The 24,571-nt window shown below is 45.2% G+C and overlaps 1 protein-coding gene across 2 annotated transcripts in view; it reads right to left on the bottom strand.

Moving 5' to 3' along the window:
* Positions 1–24,571, bottom strand: part of KCNH1 (potassium voltage-gated channel subfamily H member 1) — a 420,947-nt gene that overhangs the window by 120,265 nt on the left and 276,111 nt on the right. For both annotated transcript variants that reach the window (XM_004013916.5, XM_004013915.5), the window contains exon 8: positions 4,282–4,481. In XM_004013916.5, coding sequence (XP_004013965.2) covers positions 4,282–4,481 — 200 coding nt within the window. The remainder of the gene's footprint in view (positions 1–4,281; positions 4,482–24,571) is intronic.

The following is a 24,571-nucleotide window of genomic DNA, read 5'->3' as shown; positions in this document are numbered from 1 at the left end:
AGGGGTTTGCCATACCCTCCTTCAGGGGATTTTCCAAACCCAGGGATCAAACCCACATCTCATGTCTCCTGCGTTGGCAGGTTGGTTCTTTACCACTAGTGCCACCTGGGAAGCCAGTTTCTGCTGTACAATGCAAATCAGCCTAATTGTAAGTACATTCCCCTCCCTAGTGAGTCTCCCTCCCCTCCCTGGATCCCACACCTCTAGATCATCACAGAGAGCTAGGCTGGGCTCCCTGTGTTTCTGCTGTTAAAAAAAAAAAAAAAAAGCACGCTGCTAACATTGGGCTTCCCTAGTGGCTCAGCTGGTAAGAGAATCTGTCTGCAATGCAGGAGACCTGGGTTCGATCCCTGGGTCAGAGGATCCCCTGGAAAATGGAATGGCAACCCATTCCAGTATTCTTGCCTGGAGAATTGCATGGACAGAGGAGTCTGGTGGGCTACAGTCCACGGGGTCTCAAAGAGTCGGACATGACTGACTGACTAACACTTTCATTTTCATCATTGCCTTATGATGATTGAGGGCTTCCCTCAGCTCAGTTGGTAAAGAATCCACCTGCAGTATGAGAGAGCTGGGTTCAGCCCCTGGGCTGGGAAGATCCCTTGGAGAAGGGACTAGTTACCCACTCCAGTATTCTGGCCTGGAGAATCCCGTAGACTGTATGGTCCATGGGGTTGCAAAGAGTCAGACACGACTGACTTTCACTTTCACTTTCACTATGAGGATTAAATGATATTATATCTACCAGTGCACCTGGTATCTACCCCCTTGCAATACCTCGTGGCCCCAGCAAGGCACTCAATAAATGCAGGTCCCCTCTGTTGCTCTGCAGTGGCAGGATGCCAAGGAAGTGAGTATGTTTTCTGGGAGTGGGGCTGGAGGACTGACTGAGGCAAGGGAAAATCAGATGGCCAATACTTAGGCAGCGTGCCCTCCTTCAGACTCATTAAAGCAAGACTCCTGGAAAAAGGCAGATTTAATTTAGATCCTTTCTCTCTAAGCAGAACACCAGGGAGTGGGGAACACTTACTTGTCATGTCGAAACTGTGCCCAGCGGTCTGAAACTAAGACTTGTTCTCCAGGTGAGTTCACCTTTCAATATTTCCCTTCCCTCAGGCTGAGCTTTGCCGGCAGAGGCATGGAGACAATGTTTTATTCATGGGCCCTGTTCCCAGAGCCACGGGAAGGCATGTATGAGGAGGAGAGGGGACTGGAGGGGAGAAATCACAGACCCTCTCAGCCACCAGCACCCCCATCGTCCTTGCGTTGGTCCTACATCGGCAGGAGCTTCTGAACACCTCTCTCTGAGGGAGGGTATCAGCTTGAGACCCTGCCATCTTCCTGGGTTACCTGCCCTTCTGCTTGGTTTGAGGAGAGAAAATTCTTGCTGGTCTCTGAGGCCTCAGAAGCCTCGAGGAGATGCCACCATGGAGGTTCATGGAGCCTCCCTGGGGGAAAGGGGTGGTGGGTGCAGGATGGATAAAGCACGGGTGCTGGAACAGGCTTCAGGATGAAGCAGATCTGGACTCCTGGCTTCCACTTGGTGGAGTCAGGTGAACTTAAAGCTCTACTTTCCCCAAGTCTTCTCGTTCTCACTGGTGTATAGAATTCTTTGGAAGATCCCATGCACTGCGGTGTCAAAGACTTGGTTTGCTGCATGTGACTGGGTTCAATGCACAAGGGCTCTTATTTAGGATGGTGCCATCACAGCAGAGCAGCAGGTCAGCCTGAGGGAGGCTTTGGAAGTTCTGGACGTCAGAGTCCAAAGGGTCTTAGAGGTCGGCCTTAGCCTTCCAAGTCATCTAGTTGCCATGTGTCACAGACAAGGAAACCGAAGCTCAGAGGGACCCATGGTGGTCTAAGGTCCAAGGTCGTCAGCTAATTACTGTTAACGTCAGACTTGCCCAGCACTCCCACCCTTCCACTGCACACACATCCCCTAGACGCCCCGGTCATCACTGACCATTCCAGTCTGGAATGGAGGAGGCGGGGGGAGACAGGGCCTTGGGACTGGCTCTCTCCCCAGTAATTGCCTGCCAAGGAAGAGCAGCCACACCAGGCCGGGCTGGGTTCTGCCCTGAGCTGCCGCAATAATTCCTCTTCCATCTGGATCAGGACCTAGGGAAAATCCCAGAGCCCTCCAGGGAGACAGCAGGCAGGGGAAGGGAGGAGCAGAGCTGATGAGTGCTGTCTCCCAGGGGCAGCCGCCCAGCCCAGCCTTGCAGTGAGGGCAGAAGAGGGCTTCTTTCTGGACAACCAGATTACAAAGGCATCCTGGCCCCTGAGAAAAGGAGCCCCAGGGCTGAGCGATCCAAGTTCCTTTCTGCTCCATCAGCTGCCAGGCACCCACAGAACCTCCAGGGGCTGGGTTGAGACAGCAGAATAGAAAAACAGGAGCAGTGAGGCCAGTGGTGAGCAAAGCCAGAGAGGAAGTCCCTCCCAATCAATGCCTGCCCGTCTGAGAGAGGAGGGCACGCCCATCTGGACTCGTCCTTCCCTCCAGTCTGTGTTTTACACTTCTTGTTTTTTTTTAAAGCAGTAGTAGGAAAAAGCACAAGCTGTGAAGTCAGACAAAACTGGGTTCAAATTCAGACTTTGCCATTCTCAACTCTGTGACCGGGGGCAATTAATAAAGTTAACTGGGCTGCTGGGTCCTCATACCTAAGAACAGCTCCCTCTCCAGGGTGGTTGTGAAGCATGTGAAGCAGGAATGCAGGGCCAGAAGTGCAGTTAGGCATCTGCTCTTAATACAACTTTAAGACGTGCTAGCTGGTATACGGTATGGTTTTATCACTATTATTATAGCAGATATTCAACAAAATCAAAGTATCCTCCCTTTGAAGGTGGGATCAGTTAAATTTAGTTAAATTTTTCCATTTAAACTGTGAACTGTCAAGGGACCCTTCTAATGGAGAAAGACCAGAGTGTGAAGAGCGGACTCCCAAGACACTGAATTTGGCTTTGAAGGTGTCTTAAGGTATTTTTCAACAGTAATATCATTCTGTTTGCCTCACTCTAACAAGGGAAGGAATCTGAATTCCCTGAGTACTTAGGGAATGGTGATTAAAGAGAGAAAAGCCATTCCAAAGACATAAAAAGCAGAGAAAAACTAACCTAGGATTACATCTTTGCTCAAAGAAAATATTACAAAGGAGATCATTCACAAATGATCATTCTCAAATATCTTTGTTCTTTCCAGCACCACTAAATTTTCTTCAGTTTATTGGAATGCATCTAGAATAATGCAACTTTTGGAGACTGGTAGGGATATATTGCCATTTCCATTTCACAGGAACATCTAGAAAAGAGCCGAAGGGATGCTCTGGTCAAATCAACTGCTTATTAAGTAAAAGCCCTTGGTCAGTATCTCCCAGACTTGTCTAATGAACAGGACCCTTGTTCAAAATGCAGATTGTCCATCTCTATCCCACCTCATTCCTCCTCACAAAATTCTGATTCCAAAGGTCCAGGATGATGACTGGAAAACCGTTTTTAATAACCATATCCTAGGAGTCCCATCAGGGCAAAGACTAGAGTAAAGCAATAGCCTTGGACACAAAATTTAAGGAGATGTTAAAAACTCCGTCATCAAGACAAATCATGGGTTCGTCTCTCAGTCGTGTTCAACTCTTTGCCACCCCACAGACTGTAGTCCGCTAGGCTCCTCTGTCCATGGGATTTCTGAGAAAAGAGTACTGGAGTGGGTTGCCATGGCCTTCTCTAGGGGATCTTCCCAATCCAGGGATCGAACCTGGGTCACCTGCATTACAGGCAGATTCTTAACTGTCTCAGCCACCAAGGAAGTCCCCAAACAAATCATAGGGTGGTGCAATAGTCTGAAAATCAAAATTCATGCAATGAAAAATATATAAAAAATCTGAATTGGAAACTTTGAATCAAAAGTGGGCTAGCAGCAGAAATATGTCATCTTGGGGCCTGAGGTGAAAGGAAAATCAGTAATACTGGTCATCTCACCCTGGGGGGCCCTGACTCTTACCAGCATATCAGCTGATAAGGAAATCCTGCCATAGACAGACTGCTAGTCCATCTCCTCTTCAGGAGATACTGATACAATCTGCCTTACCAGTTTGTAAAATCTCTTAATTGCTGGTCCTTCAGAAAGGTTGATGGGCAAGCAAAGTTTCTGGAGGTGGGACCTGGGATTCCAAAACTACATCCAGGTGGGTTCAGATGCATGGCCGGGTCTGAGAACCATCCGAGGTGAGGCTCAGGAATCCCTGGGAAGGCTGAGGGGCGAGTGGTTTGCCTGAGCCTCCTTACCTTCTCCGTGTCGATGCCTCTGGACATGGACCAGGTGGACACGATGTAATCCATGACTCGCTCGCTCAGCCCCTTGGGCACCTGGTAGAGCTTCAGGAAGTCCCGGACACTGTTCAGCATCTCATGGTACCTGTTGGTGTTGGCGTACATCTGTTGGAAAATGGTCGTCACGTTCCCAAAGATGGTGGCATAGAGGAGGGCTAGTGGCAAGAGGAGGAGAAAAACACACACGTGAGTGGTCCCTGAACAGGACCCAAGAACGTCAAACTTGCTCAATGCAGGCCAATGGCCAGAGTGGCTGCTCCGGAGCAGACGGTCCTGACCTTCTCAGGAGAAGCTCAGCCCAGGAGACTCTGGGATTGGACCCAGAAAGAGTCAGGTGAGACTTTTTGGAGACAGAGAGAGGGTTAAGGGGACTGGCATGACTGGGGCCAGAACCAGGATACAGATAGCAGTGCGGGCTGGGGACAGGACGGTTGAACTGCTTCATGTATACTTGTCACAAAAAGTTTGAGCCATGCCTGAAGCCGCTAGTTCAATGTGTTCTTATATGCTCTGTACCAGCCCAAATCCAAGGACTGAAGTCGCTCAATCGCGTCCAACTCTTTGTGACCACGTGGACTGTAGCCTCCCAGGCTCCTCCATCCATGGGGTTTTCCAGGCAGGAATACTGGGGTGGGTTGCCATTTCCTTCTCCAGGGTAACCCAAATACAAATCAGCAAATCATCTTTTTAAAACTGTGCTGTCTGTCAACGACCCTACCTGCCGGAGACAGGATGGGGTAACATGTCCCTCAGTCCTGGTTCTCACACAGCGAACAACACAGCAAAAGGACAGACTTTAACAATGGAATCACAGATAATTAAATAAGAGCAAGCCTGCCGAGAACACTGAAGGATGTTAGATCTTTGTTTTATTGTTGAGGTGCGTGTTAACCCAACACGCCACTGCACTGTGATGCGGCTCCTGGGGGAAAAGCATGGCTTTGACATGAACAGAATAAAGTCAGGTCCCCTCTGAGATGTAACAAGCACATACTACATGCTACTGCTGCTCCCCCTACGTGTCCATTATGTCATCAGAAAACCCCACATTCTATGTATAAACTGTATCTGCCTTTGGATGCTAAGCTCAAGTGCTACCTCTTCCAGGAAGCCTCCCCAGCACTCCTCCCCTCCATCTGTCCCCATGAGGGTGACTATGAGACTTCCCAAGCATACAAATCTAACTCAACTTATCACACAGTTACATCCAGATAAACCCATCATAAGTTGGAAATGTCTTAAGTTAAAAATGCACTTATACATGTAATCTACCGAGCATCCTGAAACTGAAAGAAAGTGAAACAAGTCGCTCAGTCATGTCCGACTCTTTGGGACCTCATGGACCGTAGTCTACCAGGCTCCATGGTCCATGGGATTCTCCAGGCAAGAATACAGGAGTGGGCTGCTATTTCCTTCTCCAGGGGATCTTCAAAACCCAGCATCATAGCTCAGCCTAATTACCTTAGACATGCTCAGAACACATACATTAGCTTACAATTGGACAATGTAACACAAAGTCTGTTTTATAATAAACTTGTGAAATATCTTATGTAGTTTATTAAATATTGTACTGAAAGTGAAAAGCAAGATGGCTGTTTCCCTTTATGATCGCATGGCTGACTAGGAGCTGCAGCTCACTGCCACTTGCCTAGCATCCCAAGAGAATCACTCTGTACATCACTAGCCCAGGAAAAGATCAAAATTCAAAACTGGAAATACAGTTTCTGAAGGCATATCAATTTTGCACCACTGTAAAGCCGAAAAATCCCAAGTCAGAGACCATATTTCTGTCGAGCTCACACTGTACATGCCATTTCGCAATTGCATTCTTGCTCACCTTGCCCTTACAGGGTGGTCCTGCAGGCTGGACTCAGCTTTTCCCTGCCACTAAACCCTGGGGGCTAGTGCTACACTGGTGCCCAACAAATGTGTTTGTCACATTAGTGAATTGCATGTTTTTGCTATGGCTTATTTTAAAAAAGAAGTGACTGAAATACAATGACAGCATATTAAAAAGCAGAGACGTTACTTCGCCAACAAAGGTCCATCTAGTCAAGGCTATGGTTTTTCCAGTAGTCATGTATGGATGTGAGAGTTGGACTATAAAGAAAGCTGAGTGCCAAAGAATTGATGCTTTTGAACTGTGGTGCTGGAGAAGACTCTTGAGAGTCCCTTGGACTGCAAGGAGATCCAACCAGTCCATCCTAAAGGAGATCAGTCCTGGGTGTTCATTGGTAGGACTGATTTTGAAGCTGAAACTCCAATACTTTGGCTACCTGATGCGGAGAGCTGACTCACTGGAAAAGACCCTGATGCTGGGAAAGATTGAGGGCAGGAGGAGAAGGGGACGACAGAGGATGGGATGGTTGGATGGCATCACCGACTCAATGGACATGGGTTTGGGTGGACTCTGGGAGTTGGTGATGGACAGGGAGGCCTGGTGTGCTGCGGTTCATGGGGTCACAAAGAGTCGGACACGGCTGAGTAACTGAACTGAACTACAATAAACTGTACATGTTAAAGTATACAACTTGGTGGGTTCTGACACATATACACCCATGAAACAATTAGCACAATCAAGACAGTAGCATATCCATCACCCCTAAAAATATGGTCATATCCATTTATAATCCCCCTGACCCTTCTATCCCCAAGAAACTGCTGATGCTTTCTGTAGACTAGCTCGCATTTTAAAATATTTTATATAAATGGAATCGTATGGTATATACTCTCTTTAAACACCATACAATACCTCCATTTAAAGTGTACAGTTCAAGGGCTTCTAGTACATTGCTCGAGCTGTGCGAACATTACCACAATCTAAGTATAGCATATTTTCACGCTTTGCCAAAGGAAACCCTGTTCCCATTATTAATCATTCCTCATTTCCTCCCTAATCCCCTAGCCCTAGGCAACTGAAAATCTACTTTCTGTCCCTATAGATTTGCCTATTCTGGACATTTCGTGCAAATTAAATAATACATGTGGCCTCCTGTAACTAGCTTCATTTAGAATAAAGATTTCAAGGTTCATCCACGTTATAGCATGTATCAGTACTTCATTCCTTTTTATTGTTGACTAATGTCCTACGGGATGGATATTCTGTATTTCATTTGTCCATTCATCAGTTCATAGGCATTGGGGCCTTTCTACTGATAAATAATGCTGCTATGAACACTTGTGTGCAAGCTTTTGTCTGAACATGTTCTCAATTATTTTGGAGTAAAATTACTATGTCATACAGTAATTATGTCTAACATTTTGAACCACGGCCAAACTATCCTCCAAAGTAGCTGCTCCATTTTACATTTCCACTAGTGGTGGAAATGTCTCCACATGTCTCCGCATCCTTATCAACACTTGTTATCACCTGTCTTTTTGATTATTGCCATCCTCGTGAGTGTAAACTGATATCTCTCTGAAGCTTTGGTTTGCATTTCTCACATGACTGATGATGTTAAACGTCTTTTCATGTGCTTAATGACCATTGGCATGCTTTCTTCGGAGAATGTCCACTCAAATCCTATGCCCATTTTTCAACTGGACTTGTCTTATTATTACTGAGTTATAAGTTATTAATATATTCTGGATATAAATTCTTTATTAGATACGATTTGCAAATAGTGTCTCATATCATGTGGGTTGTCTTTTCACTTTCTTAATGGTATGGTTCGCAGCACTAAAGGTTTTAGTTTTGATGTAGTCTAATTATCTGTATTTTCTTCTGTTTCCTTTTTTGCTTGGCTTATTTCATTCAGTCTAATTAGTCTGTGAAGAAGGCTGAGCGCTGAAGTATTGATGCTTTTGAACTGTGGTGTTGGAGAAGACTCGAGAGTCCCTTGGACTGCAAGGAGATCCAACCAGTCCATTCTGAAGGAGATCAACCCTGGGATTTCTTTGGAAGGAATGATGCTAAAGCTGAAGCTCCAGTACTTTGGCCACCTCATGCGAAGAGTTGACTCATTGGAAAAGACTCTGATACTGGGAGGGATTGGGGGCAGGAGGAGAAGGGGATGACAGAGGATGAGATGGCTGGATGGCATCACTGACTCGATGGACCTGAGTCTGAGTGAACTCCGGGAGTTGGTGATGGACAGGGAGGCCTGGCGTGCTGCAATTCATGGGGTCTCACAGAGTCGGACACGACTGAGCGACTGAACTGAACTGAATTAGTCTGAGATTCATCTGTGTTGTTGCATGTATCAATAATTTGTTTTATTAAGAAAAAAAGTGTTACCTTAAAAATAATTATAAATTCACAGAAATCTGTAAAGATAGTACAGAGATCCGTGTGTACCCTTCACCTAACTGCCTCACTGGTTACAGCTTATATAACTGGAGGATAATAGAAAAACTGAATGATTTACATTGTTATGAAGTATAGCTATAGTTCTGCATCATTTGATCACATGTGTACATTCACGTGTACCAAGCACCACAATCAAAATACAGAAATATTCCATCACCACAGCCATCTCCCTTTTGCTACCCCTTTATACTCACTCCCCCAGCAACCACTAATCTCTTCTCCCTTTTGATAATTACATCATCTCAAGAACATCACAGAAATAGAATCATACAGTATGAGCTTTTGAGACTGGCTGTTTTCACCGACTAAAATGCCCCTCACGTCCATCCACACTGTTGCATGTATCAACAGTTCGTGCCTCTCTACCGATGAATAGAACCCATTGTACAGACACATCCCAATCATCTCTTTTGAATACTCTTCCTCGGCTTGACAGACTAAGGGAGGGAAAGTAAAAGAAAGGCAGAGATATGGAGGGGAGGGAAGGAAATCTTCAGGTAAATCTGTCTGGCAGCATTGGACACGGCTGCCTGGAAAACTGACGACACAAATCTATCCAATAAGAATTGTAAATGAGGATGGGAAAGCATGCTGCCAGCTCTGGACAGGTGCCAGGAGTGGTACCCATCTGAACAAAAGGAGCCAGATGAAAAGCAGAAGTCATCCAACCTGAAGAATGCAGACGCCAGCTCTTCTAAGCTCGTAAATGACCTCAAACACAAGAGGGGCCACAGCTCCTCCTGTCCAGTAATGCCACCAAGCGTGATCAAGGACAGTTTTGTTCCCAAGGAGTCTGACTCTCACTCAACGAGCCTGCATGGCAGTCCTGCCTCAGCTCGGTTTTCTGGTCCACTATGAACCAGAGGTCATCCATGCCGAGTAGAGGTGCCTTTCTCAGAATGGCCGCTGAAAGTTAATTGAATCTTGGAGCTTAAAAACAGAGTTACAACAAGCTAATACAATCAGAATAGCTTTCTTGTCCATGATCTGTGAACCAGGCGCAGGTCTGAGAAACTGTGTGCTGGTCAGTTAAGGCAGTGATGCCCGCTCTTCCCACCCCTGCCTGCTTCTGAGGCATTCTGGAAGGTTAAGGCTCCACAGGAGGACGTTATTCAATTATTATTTACTATTATGAAATATCATTATTATTAAAAATGGGTACTTCTTCTCTCAATGTCCCTTCTCTAATTTTATGTGAAGTGGGGTTTATTGTGGTTCAGTTGTATCTGACTCTTCGCAACCCCATGGACTGAAGTGTGCCAGGCTTCCTTGTCCTTCACCGTCTCCTGGAGTTTGCACAAACTCATATCCATTAAGTCGATGCCATCCAACCGTCTCACCCTCTGTCTCCCCCTTTTCCTCTTGCCCTCAGGGTTTCCCAGCATCAGGGTCTTTTCCAATGAGTCGGCTCTTCACATCAGGAGTGGCCAAAGTATTGGAGCTTCAGCATCAGTCCTTCCAGTGAATCAGGACTGATTTCCTTTAGAACTGACTGGTTTGATCTCCTTGCAGTCCAAGGGACTCTCAAGAGTCTTATCCAGCACCACAATTCAAAGGCATCAATTCTTTGGTGCTCAGCCTACTTTATGGTCCAACGGTTATATGCTTTGAATGTGTGTATTTTATTTACTGATGTCTATATATGATGTATTATGCCCTTAAATACTCAAAATTGAACTGGAAGACTTGAAGTCGAGCTATGACATGAACGTGTTTGAATGAGATGTGGGGAGGGAGAGAGGGAGACGGTCACGTCACTGTCAGGGCTGAACTCCACAGTGTGGGGAGCGCCCTGGGTGACTCTCACTGTGGATCAGTTGGGTCCTCCCAAGATGGGAAAGAAGTAAGAGGGCCTTTGCCAACCCCAACCTAAACTGTGGATTTGGATAAGAGCAGGTTAAAAAAAAGAGTTAACATTCTATCACACTGAAGCTCTGTGTCCCACCCAGAGAAAAATAAGACAATATTCTCTGACCCTTAATTAGAAATCTCTGCATGGACTTTGGGAGGAAAGGCAGCAAAAGTTTTCATCTCTCTTTAGAAAGTTTAGTAACTCTTTTTGTATACATTATACATATACACTGTTTAAAGAGTTAAGTGGCTAAGATTTCATAAAATCCTTAGTCCCCTCGGCCTTCTTCCTTTTCACCCTATCTCCTCCTCTGCAGAAGCACCCACTTTCAAGTAGCTGATTGCTTCGCTACTGATCTCCGCATCTGAATATCATGCTCAGATCGCTGTGTCCAGATACTTTAGTTTCAGGTGTTATCCACTGACCTCTGGGAATTTAGCTTCCACTCACTTCCCCTTCCCTTACTTCCAATCTCACACTCAAACCCAATACCTTTTCCCATTGTCCCACCCTCCCAAAATACTCTACCATCATTTTGGTTAGACAATTATCTGTTTACATTACAACTAAATGAATGCCAGGCACAGATAAGTCTTGTGGTTACATTTCATGTGGCGACAGTGGTTACTTTTCCTTTCCTGCAATGTTTGCTAATAATAGACTCTGTCTTTTCATTTGCTTGGTTTAGCTGTCGCTAATTTGACTCCAGACTCTCCCATAGATAAATACGTCCCTTAATATGTTAAAACCCATTAGCTCGTCTATCCACTTCATTTCCTCAAAGAAGTCCTCCCTAGAAGCTTCTGAACTGTTCCACTGTCAGCTGTGTGGATGCGTCCACCCAGGAAGTCACTCCACTTATTGAGTCTGAGCCTTCGATGTCTGCGTCTTGTGTCTTCTGTTTTGGCTTATTCCTTTTTGTTGGTCAAAGACATCCTCTAACAGCTTACTAAAAAGGGAGCAAAACCTTTGAGACCTAAGATGTTGACTCATACTCAGTTAATAGCTTGTCTGGGTATAGAATTCTAGATTAGAAATCATTTCTCCCAGAATTTTGGGGGCATTTCCCCAGTGTCTTGCTGTTGAGAAGTCAAAAGTATTCAGACCCTTCCTCTTTCATACTGAACCTGTTTTCTTTCTCCTCTCTAGAAATTCATTTTTCACAGTGTTCTACAAATGCATAAAGATGTACCATCTGCTCTGGTTCAGGTTCTGTCCATTTTGCTAGGCTTTCAATAAGCCTTTTCAACCCAAGAATGTATGCCCTTTATTTTAAGAAAATTTTCTTGGGTTATTTCGTATACTTTTCTCTCTTTCTTCTTTTGTTAACTTTCCTCCAGCAGATCAAAGTGATAAGAAAAGGAAAAGAGAAGAGAGCAGAGGGCAGGTGAGAAAGCAGATGAGCAGGTGGTGACAGCAGTCATGGGGCGTGCTGGTGGAAGGACCAGCATTAACAAGGACACTTTTTAAACTTCTAGTCAGCTTTCTTTTAGCACCTGGATAAATTTCTTCACAGTCCCTCAAAAGGCAAGGGAGAAGGGAAACTGAGAGTTTGTTCTATGAGCCCCAAATATTAGGAAGCCCTATAGTTGGACACAATATATTAAAGGCAATGGAAAAGGAAGGAGGCAGCACAACCCCTAGGATCTTTGGTGGGACAGAAAGATGTTCAAGGAGGGAGTCTGTGCTAAGGAGTGTTGAACAGGCCTCAGGTCCTAAGCTGCTGACTATTCTCTGCAACAAATAACAGACTTTTATCAGCCACACCCCTTCCCCTCTCCTGTCCCTCTTTGGTACACCTACTCCAGGTGCAGCTCATCTACCTGCTACCAAGGGGAAGCAAAGAAGGCAGGAAACTGTCCTGTTGTTAGAAGGGCATCTCTGGAATGCCAGGTGACCAGCTTGTGCAGAGCTGTCAACTCTCACTAGCACACTTTTAATATAACAATCTAATTCTTTGTTTGCTTTGATACTTATTTTTTGGCAGTGCCACGAAGCATGTGGGATCTTAGTTCCCCAATCAGGGACTGAACCTGCACTCCCTGCATTGAAGCGCGGAGTCTTAACCACGGGCTTGCCAGGGACGTCCCTAGCATATTTCTAATAATCAGTGGGTTAAACAGACTTGTAGGCTTCTCCAGGAAGTTGGTCATTATTCATAAAATTATTCCTGTTGGAAAATGCACTCCAACTTTTACTAAACAAACTTGCACGGCATAATGGACTTCAAAATTCAAGAAGAAAAATAACTGTAAATAATAAGGTGCCCCTACAGCTGGCAAAGCTTATCTCTATCAACACTTAGAGATAAAGAATATGAATCTTTTTCCTTTTTGTAATCATTTAAAAATCATTGCCCTCTATTGGTAGTTTATGGGTCTATCCACTCTGACTTAGTTCAATGTGGAATTCCACATAATAAACTAGAATGTAAAGAAGACTCTCCCCTCACACCTATGTTTGTTTCTGTATTCTTAACACCCAGCAAAAGTTCATCAGGGTTTTTAACAGCTTGAGCGGGCCTTAACCCTAATTTCTGATTCAGTAGGTATTCGGCGGGCCCCCCAAAAAAGAAAGTTGCTCAGTCATGTCTGACTCTTTGAGACCCCATGGACTGTAGCCCACCATGCTCCTCTGTCCATGGGATTTTCCAGGCAAGAATACTGGAGCGGGTTGCCATTCCTGTCTCCAGGGGATCTTCCCGACCCAGAAATGGAACCCGGGTCTCCTGCATTGCAGCCAGATTCTTTACCATATGAGCCACCAAGGTGGGCCCTAGAGAGTTTTCATTCTAACAAGTTCCCAGGTGATGCTGCTACTCCTGGGAACTTTGGGAAGCATGCTACTGAGTCTATCTTCTATTGCAATCCAAGTTTTAATTTACAATATGTTGTCAAACTCTATGGACATGAACATTAGTTTTGATTTCCTCTTCAAATAAGCATGTTGGGTATTCACTGATTTTTCTCTTTTACGTGCAAAGGTAGATGGAAAGAGTTGCTTATCTATAAAAAGCCAGTTTCTGAATATAGGCTATAACATTCTCTCTCCCTCTCTCCCCTCCTTGCTTCTTTAAGGCTTCTTCCTCTCTGGCTACGCAGCACCCTCAGGTTTCATAGGTACCAACAAGAAAAACTGAGGAAACAGAAGCTATTTCTAAATCTGCGTTAAACTAGATAGCGCCTGAAATTCAATATCCATTAAGATCATGCCTCACTACAGCTCTTTTTTAAAAATGAGGCTTAATTTCTTCTTCTTTTTTTTTTTTGGAGAAAAAGGAAAAAGACTTGTTATATGAATTTCCCTTAAAACAAAATCACCAGTCTAGTCGGACACGACTGAGCGACCTCACTTTCAATTTTCACTTTCTTGTACTGGAGAAGGAAATGGCAACCCACTCCAGTGTTCTTGCCTGGAGAATCCCAGGGACGGAGGAGCCTGGTGGGCTGTCGTCTATGGGGTCGCACAGAGTCGGACACGACTGAAGCGACTTAGTAGCAGCAGCAATCCTTAATTCCCCATTAGCCAGCCATCTGATGAGCATGAAATGCTCATTAAGTCAGGTAGCTATGCTGATGGGTTTGGAGGGAAAGTTATTAACACACCTAACATAGGCATTGAGATTTCCAAGCAGTTCAGAGACATTCTCCCACTTCCACGACATGAATGACATACAGAAAGTAGAGTCTAAGAAGGCAGAGTAAGAGCTCAGAAGTTGAATCTTCTGCTTCCTACATTAGGTGTAGCCCAGCAAATCCTGATCAGTGACTGCAGAAACCTGTGCACCCATAATGTTATCTGAAGGAAAGATGCTATCCTCAGAGTTACACCCTCCTGGGTTGAAATGTCAGCTCAGCCACTTAAGAGCTGTGTGGCCAGAGGCAAATTACTTCCTTCCCCCTTCATTTCTGTTCATCTGACAGCAGGAAAAATACCTGTTTACCTCCCTGGATTGTTAGGGAAATGGGATACTGTGTTAAAGTGTCTGGAGTATGGAGCAGGAACATACAGACCCCCAGTGTATCTATCTTTACCGCTCATCGTCCTGTGAAAAAGGGAAAGTGAAGTCGCTCAGTCCTGCGGACTCTTTGAGACCCCATGGACTGTAGTCTACCAGGCTCCTCTGTCCGTGGTATTTTCCAGGCAAGGATACTGGAGCGGGTTGCCATTTCCTTCTCCAGGAGATCTTCCCAACCCAGGGATTGAACCCTGGTCTCCCGCATTGTAGGCAGATGCTTTACCGTCTGAGCCACCAGGGAAGTCCTATAGTCACCTGTAAAGAGTACACACACCCAAGAACCTTTCCTCAAGACAATAGCGAGGAACAGTAGTCTGAATGGAGTCTGTCTTTTAACTGCATGCTGTGCTGTGCTTAGTTGCTCAGTCGTGTCCAGCTCTTTGCGATCCCATGGACTGTGGCCCACCAGGCTCCTCTGTTCACGGGATTCTCCAGGCAAGAATACTGGAGTGGGTTGCCATGCCTTCCTCCAGGGGATCTTCCCAACCCAGGGATTGAACCCAGGTCTCCTGCACTGCGGGCACTTTCTTCACCATCTGAGCCTCAGGTGGACTCAAAATTTATCATTACAGGAAAATACGGCAGTCCAGAAGAGACATGTCTGAAACCACCACATAGTGTACAAACAGATGCTTTCAAAGGAATCTCTAAAATCCATAAATGTGGAAGAACTTTGACATACCAGCTGACAGAATGATTACTGAGTGGTTCTGAATGAAGCCGCTTGTGGATTAGGAAGAACCGAAGGATGAGAGTAAGTGGTCAGGTGGGGGCAGTGGAGACAGGAATAGAGGGTAGGGAGTGAGGCCTGGAAACCAGATCTAACTCTTATTTCATGTCATCTGGCCCACATGACAGCAACACATCTAATTTTGTTAACGTATTTTTGGTCTTTGCTGCTGTTATTGCTTTTGCTTTTTCTAATGGGATAATGACAGAGTGGGCGTGAGGATGTTTATATTGGCATGGTGACTGGCAACTAACTTTCAAAACCTTAATTCCTGTGATTTGAAGCCCATAGCTATGAAACTCATTGTCTGGGAAGAAATGGGTAGCAACAAAGGGGAGGAAAAGAAGTAAAGGCTCCTGGCCATGCCAGCAGATCAAGCCAGCACAGGAGAATGCGGTTTGCGCTCTAGACGAAAAGGTGCGATTTGGAATCCTGGTTCCACCCCCAACCTTGAGATGATGGGTTCACCCTCTCTAAATTTCATCATATATAGTAGACTTTAATAATTACCTTTTGGTTTATTTTTAAATAAGTGGTATAATGTATATAAATTGCTTATCACAGTACCTGGTACAAAATAAATGCTCAATATAAAATAACAAGAATTAATTGCAGAATGGTTAAGGACCATTTCCAGGTTATTTCCTGGAAATGTTCCTTCACTAAGTTAATCATCAGATGTTTTAATTCAACAAATGTTAGCTCAGTACTCAAGTGAGTCATGTGCTGGGAAGCAACATGGTTCAGTGAACACAGCTCAGGCTCCAAAGAGAAGGAATCAAGGGGTTGAATTATTGGTCCTGCCACTAACTCAAGTCATAAGAGCCTCAGTTTCCTCATTTATGAAAGGGAGAGGGTAATCTCCGCCTCTCAGAGTCCCAGTGAAGAGTCAATGAGTTACCGTGATAAATGCCAGCAGTGACAAATGCTAACCATAATGCTGGCATGGGGGGGACTGGAAATCAATCTTAGTTTCCTCTTTTGAACCACCCACTGTGAACATCCCTCCATCAATCACCCCTGACTCCAGTCTCCTCAGTCCTCGGCTTTGGGTGGGTACCTTCTCCTGCAGTATATAGGCCTACGCTTGTCCTTAAATAGTGACTTTCCAGACTGCAGGAAGTGGTGGGGTCATTTCAGGGGCATATTTCTTTGCATTCAGTAGGTGCTCAGTAAACACAGTTGACTAACACTTGAAGACACTACTCCAAAAAGGTGAGTTTGTCTAGGTTCAATTATACAAGGTACGAAGAGAACTAGAACCTGGGCTTCCCAGGTGGTGCGAGTGGTAAAGAACCTGCCTGCCAGTGCAGGAGACATCAGAGACATGGTTTCAATCCCTGGGTTGGGAAGATCCCCCTGAGGAGGAAATGGCAACCCACTCCAGTATTCTTGCCTGGAGAATCCCATGGACAGAGGAGCCTGGTGAGCTAGAATCCATAGGGTCACGAAGAATCAGACACAACTGACTTTAGCACGCACAAAGAGAGCTAGAGCCAAACCCAGTGTGGGTTTGCTTTTCCCACATGCCGTCACCAATTCTCTGACACCAACTGGATGTCTTACAATTCAGCTCAATTTCTGAGACCATCAGACTCCAATAAGCTGAGGGCTCAATCCAAAGACAGCCCTCTACTTCAGTTCCCAACGCAAGTCTAGGTTGTCACCTGTGCTTCTGATTGTCTGGTTGTACATCAGAGAGTCCCACTACATCCCCTTTGTATTAGATTCATTTGCTAGAGGGGCTCAGAGAACCCAGGAAATTCGTTTACTCAGTTCAGTTCAGTTGCTCAGTCGTGTCCGACGCTTTGTGACCCCATGAACCGCAGCACGCCAGGCCTCCCTGTCCATCACCAACTCCCGGAGTTTACTCACTAGATCACTGGTTTATCACAAAGGATATTAAGGGATACGAATCAATAGCCAGATGAAGACACATATAGGATGAGGCTCCAAACAAAGAGACTCCTGCCCCTGTGGAGTTTGGGGTCTAGCATGGTGGTACACGGAAGCATTCGGGTTCACGAACCTGAAAGTTCTCCAAATCCATCCTTCTGAGTTTTGATGGCAGATCCATCACATAGGCATGCTTGATTGCATCACTGGTGACTGAACTCAGTCTCCATTGTCTCTCCTTTCCCATGTCAGGGGCGGGGCTGAAAGTTCCAAGTCTGTACCACATGGCTGGCCCCATCGGCAACCAGCCTCCATCCTTCGGCGGGGCCCACAAGTCACCCCGTTAACACCTCAAGAGACACCTTTATTGCTTTCATCACAGAAAATGTCAAGGGTTTTAGCAGCTCTGTGTCAAAGATAGGGACAAAGACTAAACATGCATTTCTTATCATGAATCATAATATCGCACGAGAGCTTCTCAAAGTTTGGTCTTGGGCACAGGCATTTGGTAGAAATGCAAGTTCTCAGGCCCACCCCAGACCTACTGAATCAGAATGTTTGGGGGTGAGGTCCAGGAATTTGTGTTTTTTCAAACTCTCCAGGTGATGTTGATGCCCTCTGAAGTTTGAGAAGCTCTGCTTTACCTCATACTCATCCTCAGTATTTCCCTATTAGGTTTTAAGCATAAGGCCTTACCCCAAGGGAGGAGAATGGTCAGAGGGGGGAAAAAATAGTGGGCCATATTGAGGAAGCACTAGAGGCTATGAAGGCAGCTGACCTTATTCCACTGGACAGAACAATGGCAATAAAGCCAGGAGAGAATGAGAGAGTAAGCCCAGGTCAGCGATACCTTGATGCCTGGGACACCAATGGAAACACTACGCTCAGCTCTGAATTTCCTGCCAGCACTATGCCCTCTTTGGGCCACCTACTGCAAAGAACTGGCTCATTGGAATAGACCCTACTGCTGGGAAAGATTGAAGGCGGGAGGAGAAGGGGGCCACAGAGGATGAGACAGTTGGATGGCATCACTGACTCAATGGACATGAGTTTGGGTGGGCTCTGGGAGTTGGTGTCAGACAGGGAGGCCTGGCATGCTGCAGCTCATGGGGTCGCAAAGAGTGGGACACGCCTGAGCAACTGAACTGAACTGAACTATGCCCCTCATTCCTCAAGTTGGACAGCTATTCCCCCCAAATCAGAGAATATAAAACCCTCCTAACATTCCCTATAACAAGAAAAGCCTGCAAACTCTCATTTAATATCTTGCTAAGAATAGCACAAATTCCTATACCACGCTAAACCTCTGCCGTGGTGGTGACTGTCACTTAACAAGCAGAATTCTTACAGGGAGACAGAAGGTTATTTTCAGCTATTTCTCATCTGTTGAATAAAAACAACAGCTCCTACCCCATGGTAACCCATTAACAATGCAGCCTGTGCCACCTCATTTCAACCAGTGTTTTAATAGCACCACAGATAAAGGCCCAGCAATTTCCACAGGCAATTACTTCTGCAAATGAATCAAGAAGGTCAGACGCAAGTTGAAAAGGTCTCCAAATAATTTGCTACTTTCACTTATTTTGTGCTTGCTGAGTTCTTGATTGCAAAGAAATGACCATTAAGTACAGTCTTACCTGGCTAACAGTAGGCTGCCTTGCAGGTTTGCAAATCCAGGCCTTGCTTTACTTCACAATGGGAGCCCTATTTCTCTAATATGAGTCACCAAAAAGAATCTAATTAGCAAAGCCACCTAAAAATGACACATACTTTTTGAAGTCATTTAAGCAAGCATGTTAACCTTAACTGGGGTCATTTTCAGTTATGTCTACTCCTAAAGTTATAGGCTCATACAAAGCTCAAACTTTTTTTTTTTTTTCAAAACCATCTCAAAATGGAAAAAAGAAACTATTCAGAAGGTACTACTATCACCATGGTGAACTAAATTGGACCAGCACAATGACCACAGACAGGGCCTCTTATACCTCCTCCAATAATAATAACAGAAATTGAAATCACTTTCTCATCGTTGACAACTCTGATCTCAGCACCTCTAGCATCTGCTGATTTTCCTCACTGAACCACCATCAGCCTCTTAGCTTTTCAAAAGCAGAATTGGAGGTATTTAGCTGCCCAGTGACACTGTGGGTCACAGTGCCTCTTTCCACCTTCCCTCCAGAATGACAGATCCCCCAGCTTCACACTACCCAGGATGCCAAGAAGTCGAGAGCTGTCAACTATCCCACCAGACAGAACTGTCCTTCTTTCCTGACTCAGTGGTGCTAATCCCAAGTCTACTGTCTCATAGCTGTAAGGCAAGTGACCCCACCCATTTGGGCACTGGGGGCCCAGATAGTTACTTAATGACTGAATAAAAGGAATGATGACAGTAACAATGACAACTAGCATGTACATGGTTTTACTATGTAAGAGTCATTGTTCTAACCATTTCGCATACGTGGTTTATCTTAACGGTAGCTACTACTATTATCTTCACTTGACTGATAAGGAAGCTGAGTCAAGAATGTTTAAGTGACTGGCACAAGGTTGCGCAGCTGGTAAGAGGCAGATGGAAGATTCATGCCCTGGCAGGCTGGCTCGGGAATGGCCTCCACCATGGTACCAGATGCCTCTCTAAACACAGGTCTGCCGGATACTATTCCAATGCTTCATATATATTGAATATTTCAGTCTCTTAACAGCCCTCTAAGATAGGGTCTATCATTAACCTTAATTACAGACAGCTAGATCACACAGCTAGCTAGTAGAGAGCAGGATTCAAACCAAGGCAGATACTAAGATACTAAGTCCATGCCCCCAAACTTTACACCAGAGTTTTTCAGCCTCTGCGCCATCAGTATGCTGGTCCAGCGAATTCTTTGCTGTGGGAAGTGGTCATGTGCGTCACAGGATGTGTAGCAGAAGCTCTAGCCTCTACCCTCTGATGCCAGGACCACCCCCGATGTGGTCATGAAGAATGTCTCCAGCCATTGCCATGACCTTTGGCAGGCAAATTCACAGCCAGCTGAGGACCACTGCTCTACACTCTACTTCTTTCCCTTCAATCAATAAACCTGCCGAGTGATGGAGTCAGACAAGAAACAGGACTGCATGGGATCTGAAGTCCCTGTAATCTCCCCCAAAATGGCTGATTAAGAATTTGGACTATGGGATTAAAAGGAAAAATTGAAGTGGACACTAGACCTATTCCTAATGACAAAACCTTGGTCTTTCTCATTTTCTTAGATACAGAAAGGCAACTGTGTCTATAAAGACACATAATTTACATACTAATGATGATGTCCATAATTGACTCTGAGGAGTTCTTATAAGCCTAGATATCTGTCTTCCACAAAGATTTTAATCAGGTAGGAAATAACTGTCTTACCAATACATTCATCTTGAATCTCTGCTGCTTCCTTCTCACTAGGTCTGACACATCTCGCAGTTGAGGCTTGGAGTCACATGATTCAAGGGTTAAATACCAGTTATCTGCTACTCATTTGCTGTGCAACTTTGGGCAAAGCACTTAACCTCTCTGACCTCTATTTTCCTCATGCATCAAAAGGGGATAATACTCTCTGTCTTATGGTAGGATTTCGGTGAGGATTAAAGGTCTGTCTAGTCAAGGCTACGGTTTTTCCAGTAGTCATGTATGGATGTGAGAGTTGGACTATAAAGAAGGCTGAGTGCCGAAGAATTGATGCTTTTGAACTGTGGTGTTGGAGAAGACTCTTGAGAGTCCCTTGGAATGCAAGGAGATCCGACCGGTCCATTCTAAAGGAGATCAGTCCTGAATATTCATTGGATGGACTGATGCTGAAGCTGAAACTCCAATACTTTGGCCACCTGATGCAAAGAGCTGACTCACTGGAAAAGACCCTGATGCTGGGAAAGATTGAAGGCAGGAAGAGAAGGGGATGACAGAGGATGAGATGGTTGGATGGCATCACGGACTTAGTGGACATGAGTTTGGGTAGGCTCCGGGAGTTGGTGATGTACAGGGAGGCCTGGCATGATGCGGCTCATGGGGTCACAAAGAGTCGGACACGACTGAGCGACTGAACTGAAATGTGATGCTGTCCGTGAAGTACTCCATGTAGCACATGCCAAATACAAGCCAGTTATTGCTGTTATTATCATTCAAGATCCAGCTCAAAATGTAAGTCTTCCAGAAGCCTCCCAGATCCTGCACATCTAACTTCCCCACTGTGCTTGCTCTCCAGTGTAATTCATATGTGAAATCAATAATAACTCAGATGGGCCCTTCTCACCCAGAACCTCCATGACCATGATTCTCAACCAGGGCCCTATTAGAATCACCGAAACAGCTCCTTAAGATGTAGTTTCCTAGGTTTCGCTATACTCAGGGGTGAAGTGGGGTAAGAAGAGGGTGAACAAGCAGATGCTGTAGAACTCCCCCCTGATTCTTACAGGCATCGCTATCTCACCCCCATCTGCGAAAGTCTAAATTCATCCGTGAGCAACCACTAGAGGCATCGTTTTCAGAAAGTCTGGTTATGTCTATTTTTAAAAATGTTCCAGGAAAAGAGTGTGATGTCTTTATGAAACATATTATAAAACAATATCCCTAGCCAAGAAGTACTTAGTACTACTTGGGTACTGATGATTAAAAAATAAAAGGGGGAAATAGTTAACTGAAGAAATTAGGACTCAGTTGATAAATGAATTTTCCCTAGTTCAGAAGAAATAACCTTAGGCTAGATTCAGATTTTACAGAGACTTGGGTTTGATCTCTGGATTGGGAAGATCCCCTGGAGAAAAGAATGTATCCTCTTCTCCAGTGTTCTTGTCTGCAGAATTCCATGGACAGAGGAGCCTAGTGGCTGCAGTCCATGGGGTCACAAAGAGTCGGACATGACTGAATGACTAACACTAACTTAAATTTAGGCCTTAAAATAGCAAGGTTATTATGTCTCGTGAGGAGAGATGCTAAGGAGATTCACCAAGTGTTGGGGGAGGAAACAGAACCTTCACCAGGGCTTGGAACAGCCAAGCTTTGAGTGTCTGCTATGACATTTAGGACAGGCCAAGGGCCCTGGGCTCCCTGCCCTGAATCATTGGGGCTGCAAGACAGTCGAAGTTACCCTGAGGGTAGGGAGAAAGATAAAAAGTATGCTTAGCAGTGGTGGATATATTGAGCTCAGGGAGGGAAAATATCAACATTCATCTTGTACTTAGCTTATTTACTGATATATTTACATACTGTGATAAATCTGTCCCCAAAATAGCAATCAGAGATTAATGGGTTTCATGCATTTGTGCTAAGTCACTGCAGTCATCTCCAATTCTTTGTGATCCCATGGACTGTAGCCCACCAGGCTCCTCTATCTATGGGCTTCTCCAAGGCAAGAATACTGCAGTGGGTTTCCATGCCCTTCTCCAGGGGATCTTCCTGACTCAGGGATCAAAGCCACAACTCTTACCTCTCCTGCACGGGCAGGTGGGTTCTTTACCACTAGCACCACCTAGGAAGGCCTTACTGGGTTCCATCATTCTGTGAATAGTGCTGCTGTTAATGGAACAGCTGTGAGTTCCTCTAGATTTCTTAGTTTCACCACAGCCTCTCCACTGAGCAGCTGACTTGGCAGTAGTTATCAGAGACTGAGAGAACAGTGCTTAGAAAAACACAATCAGCCTTGAGATGAGTAGAAGAAACCACCCCGAGAGAATTCTGCAGGAGGGGCAAGGCCAAGGTGAGAAGGAAGCACGTGGGAAGGTGTTCCAGACAACAGAAATGATGTCTGCACAATGGAGTATTACTCAGCCATTAAAAAGAATACACTGGAATCAGTTCTAATGAGGTGGATGAAACTGGAGCCGATTATACAGAGTGAAGTAAGCCAGAAAGAAAAACACCAACAGTATACTAACGCATATATATGGCATTTAGGAAGATGGTAACGATAACCTTGCATGCAAGACAGCAAAAGAGACACAGATGTAAAGAACAGTCTTTTGGACTCTGTGGGAGAGGGCGAGGGTGGGATGATTTGGGAGAATGGCATTGAAACATGTATAATATCATATAAGAAATAAATCGCCAGTCCAGGTTTGATGCAGGATACAGGATGCTTGGGGCTGGTGCACTGGGATGACCCAGAGGGATGGTACGGGGAGGGAGGAGGGAGGGGGTTCAGGATGGGGAACACGTGTACATCCGTGGCGGATTCATGTTGATGTATGGCAAAACCAATACAATATTGTAAAGTAATTAGCTTCCAATTAAAATAAATACATTTAAATAAAAAAAAAAAAAGAAATGATGTCTGCAAAGGAGCTGAAGGCAGGGATAGGGCAACGTGACTAGAAGACAGCTGCAACATTAAGACATGAAAACAGAGACTGCATCTAACTAGTCTAACTGAGCCAAGAAAGACCTCCTGCATGAGGAGATGTCAGAACTCCATTTTAATTATTCTGGTAAATGAGGGAGTGGGAATACACGGGAAATTCCAGGCAAAGGGAATAGGATGGCTAAGATGGGAAGTTTGAGAACAAATTTTGTGTGACGAATTGCACGTCTCTCAGCATGGCTGATGCCTAAAATTCAAGGATGGCGGTGGGGTGATCCGAAGGGGAGAGCCTGGTGTGTGACAAGACCCGCCTCATGCAGGGTGTCCTTGAGTTTTATCTGGAGGGCAGTGGAGTTCCTTTTCTATACTTGTTCTCTCCCACCTTGGGATCAGCAAGACAACAACCACGACCCACTCAGCCAGCATTCCAGGATGTGGATACTGTTCATTCTCTTTGTGAGTTTCAAGAGAGGCTTCAGAGCAGCCACCCACTGGGTGCGCATCCTAATGGTTGGCATAAGGCCAAGAAAGACACTGACCACCTCCATGTTTATGAGTGATTGATCCACTTAGCATCACCACATCTTTTAGACTGATAATTTGGTTTGGTATCAATATACACTATAGAATTAACTTGCCAATCCCGATACAAAATGTTCACTAGTAAAAGTTTCCCAATTGCCATTGCTTCTGTAACTTCAAATATTTTCCAAGTTTATTCAGCACAAGGGGAGCAGTTTCAGGAAGTTATTTTTATTGATTGAGGTCTACATGTGCCAGTTAATTAGAAGACAAGCAACAGGCCCACCTCTCCTCCTTTAGACATCATTCACCCACCACTACAGCATACACACAGGGCAGAGGTCCTGGCTCCATGCCAGCCCTCCACCTCTCTTCTGAAATTGAGAATCCAGTTCTACTCAGAGAGGCTCTTCTGAGCCAATCAATTCTCTGGATGGCCCCCTGAATCTGAAAAGGAGGGATGCAAAGAACCCAAGAAGTGATAGGGTTGGCCCTGGGAGCATGGCTACGACACTGCCATCAATATGAGGAGGTCAAAGGAAGTTCAAAGGGGCCCAGGGTTTAGAAAGAGCAGACAGTCCATATTCTTTCCTGAGAGACC

The sequence above is a fragment of the Ovis aries genome, chromosome 12, assembly GCF_016772045.2.
Source record: "Ovis aries strain OAR_USU_Benz2616 breed Rambouillet chromosome 12, ARS-UI_Ramb_v3.0, whole genome shotgun sequence".
NCBI lineage: Eukaryota > Metazoa > Chordata > Mammalia > Artiodactyla > Bovidae > Ovis > Ovis aries.
The sequence above is the reverse complement of the archived record's forward strand: the minus strand, read 5'-3'. Positions and strand labels throughout refer to the sequence as shown.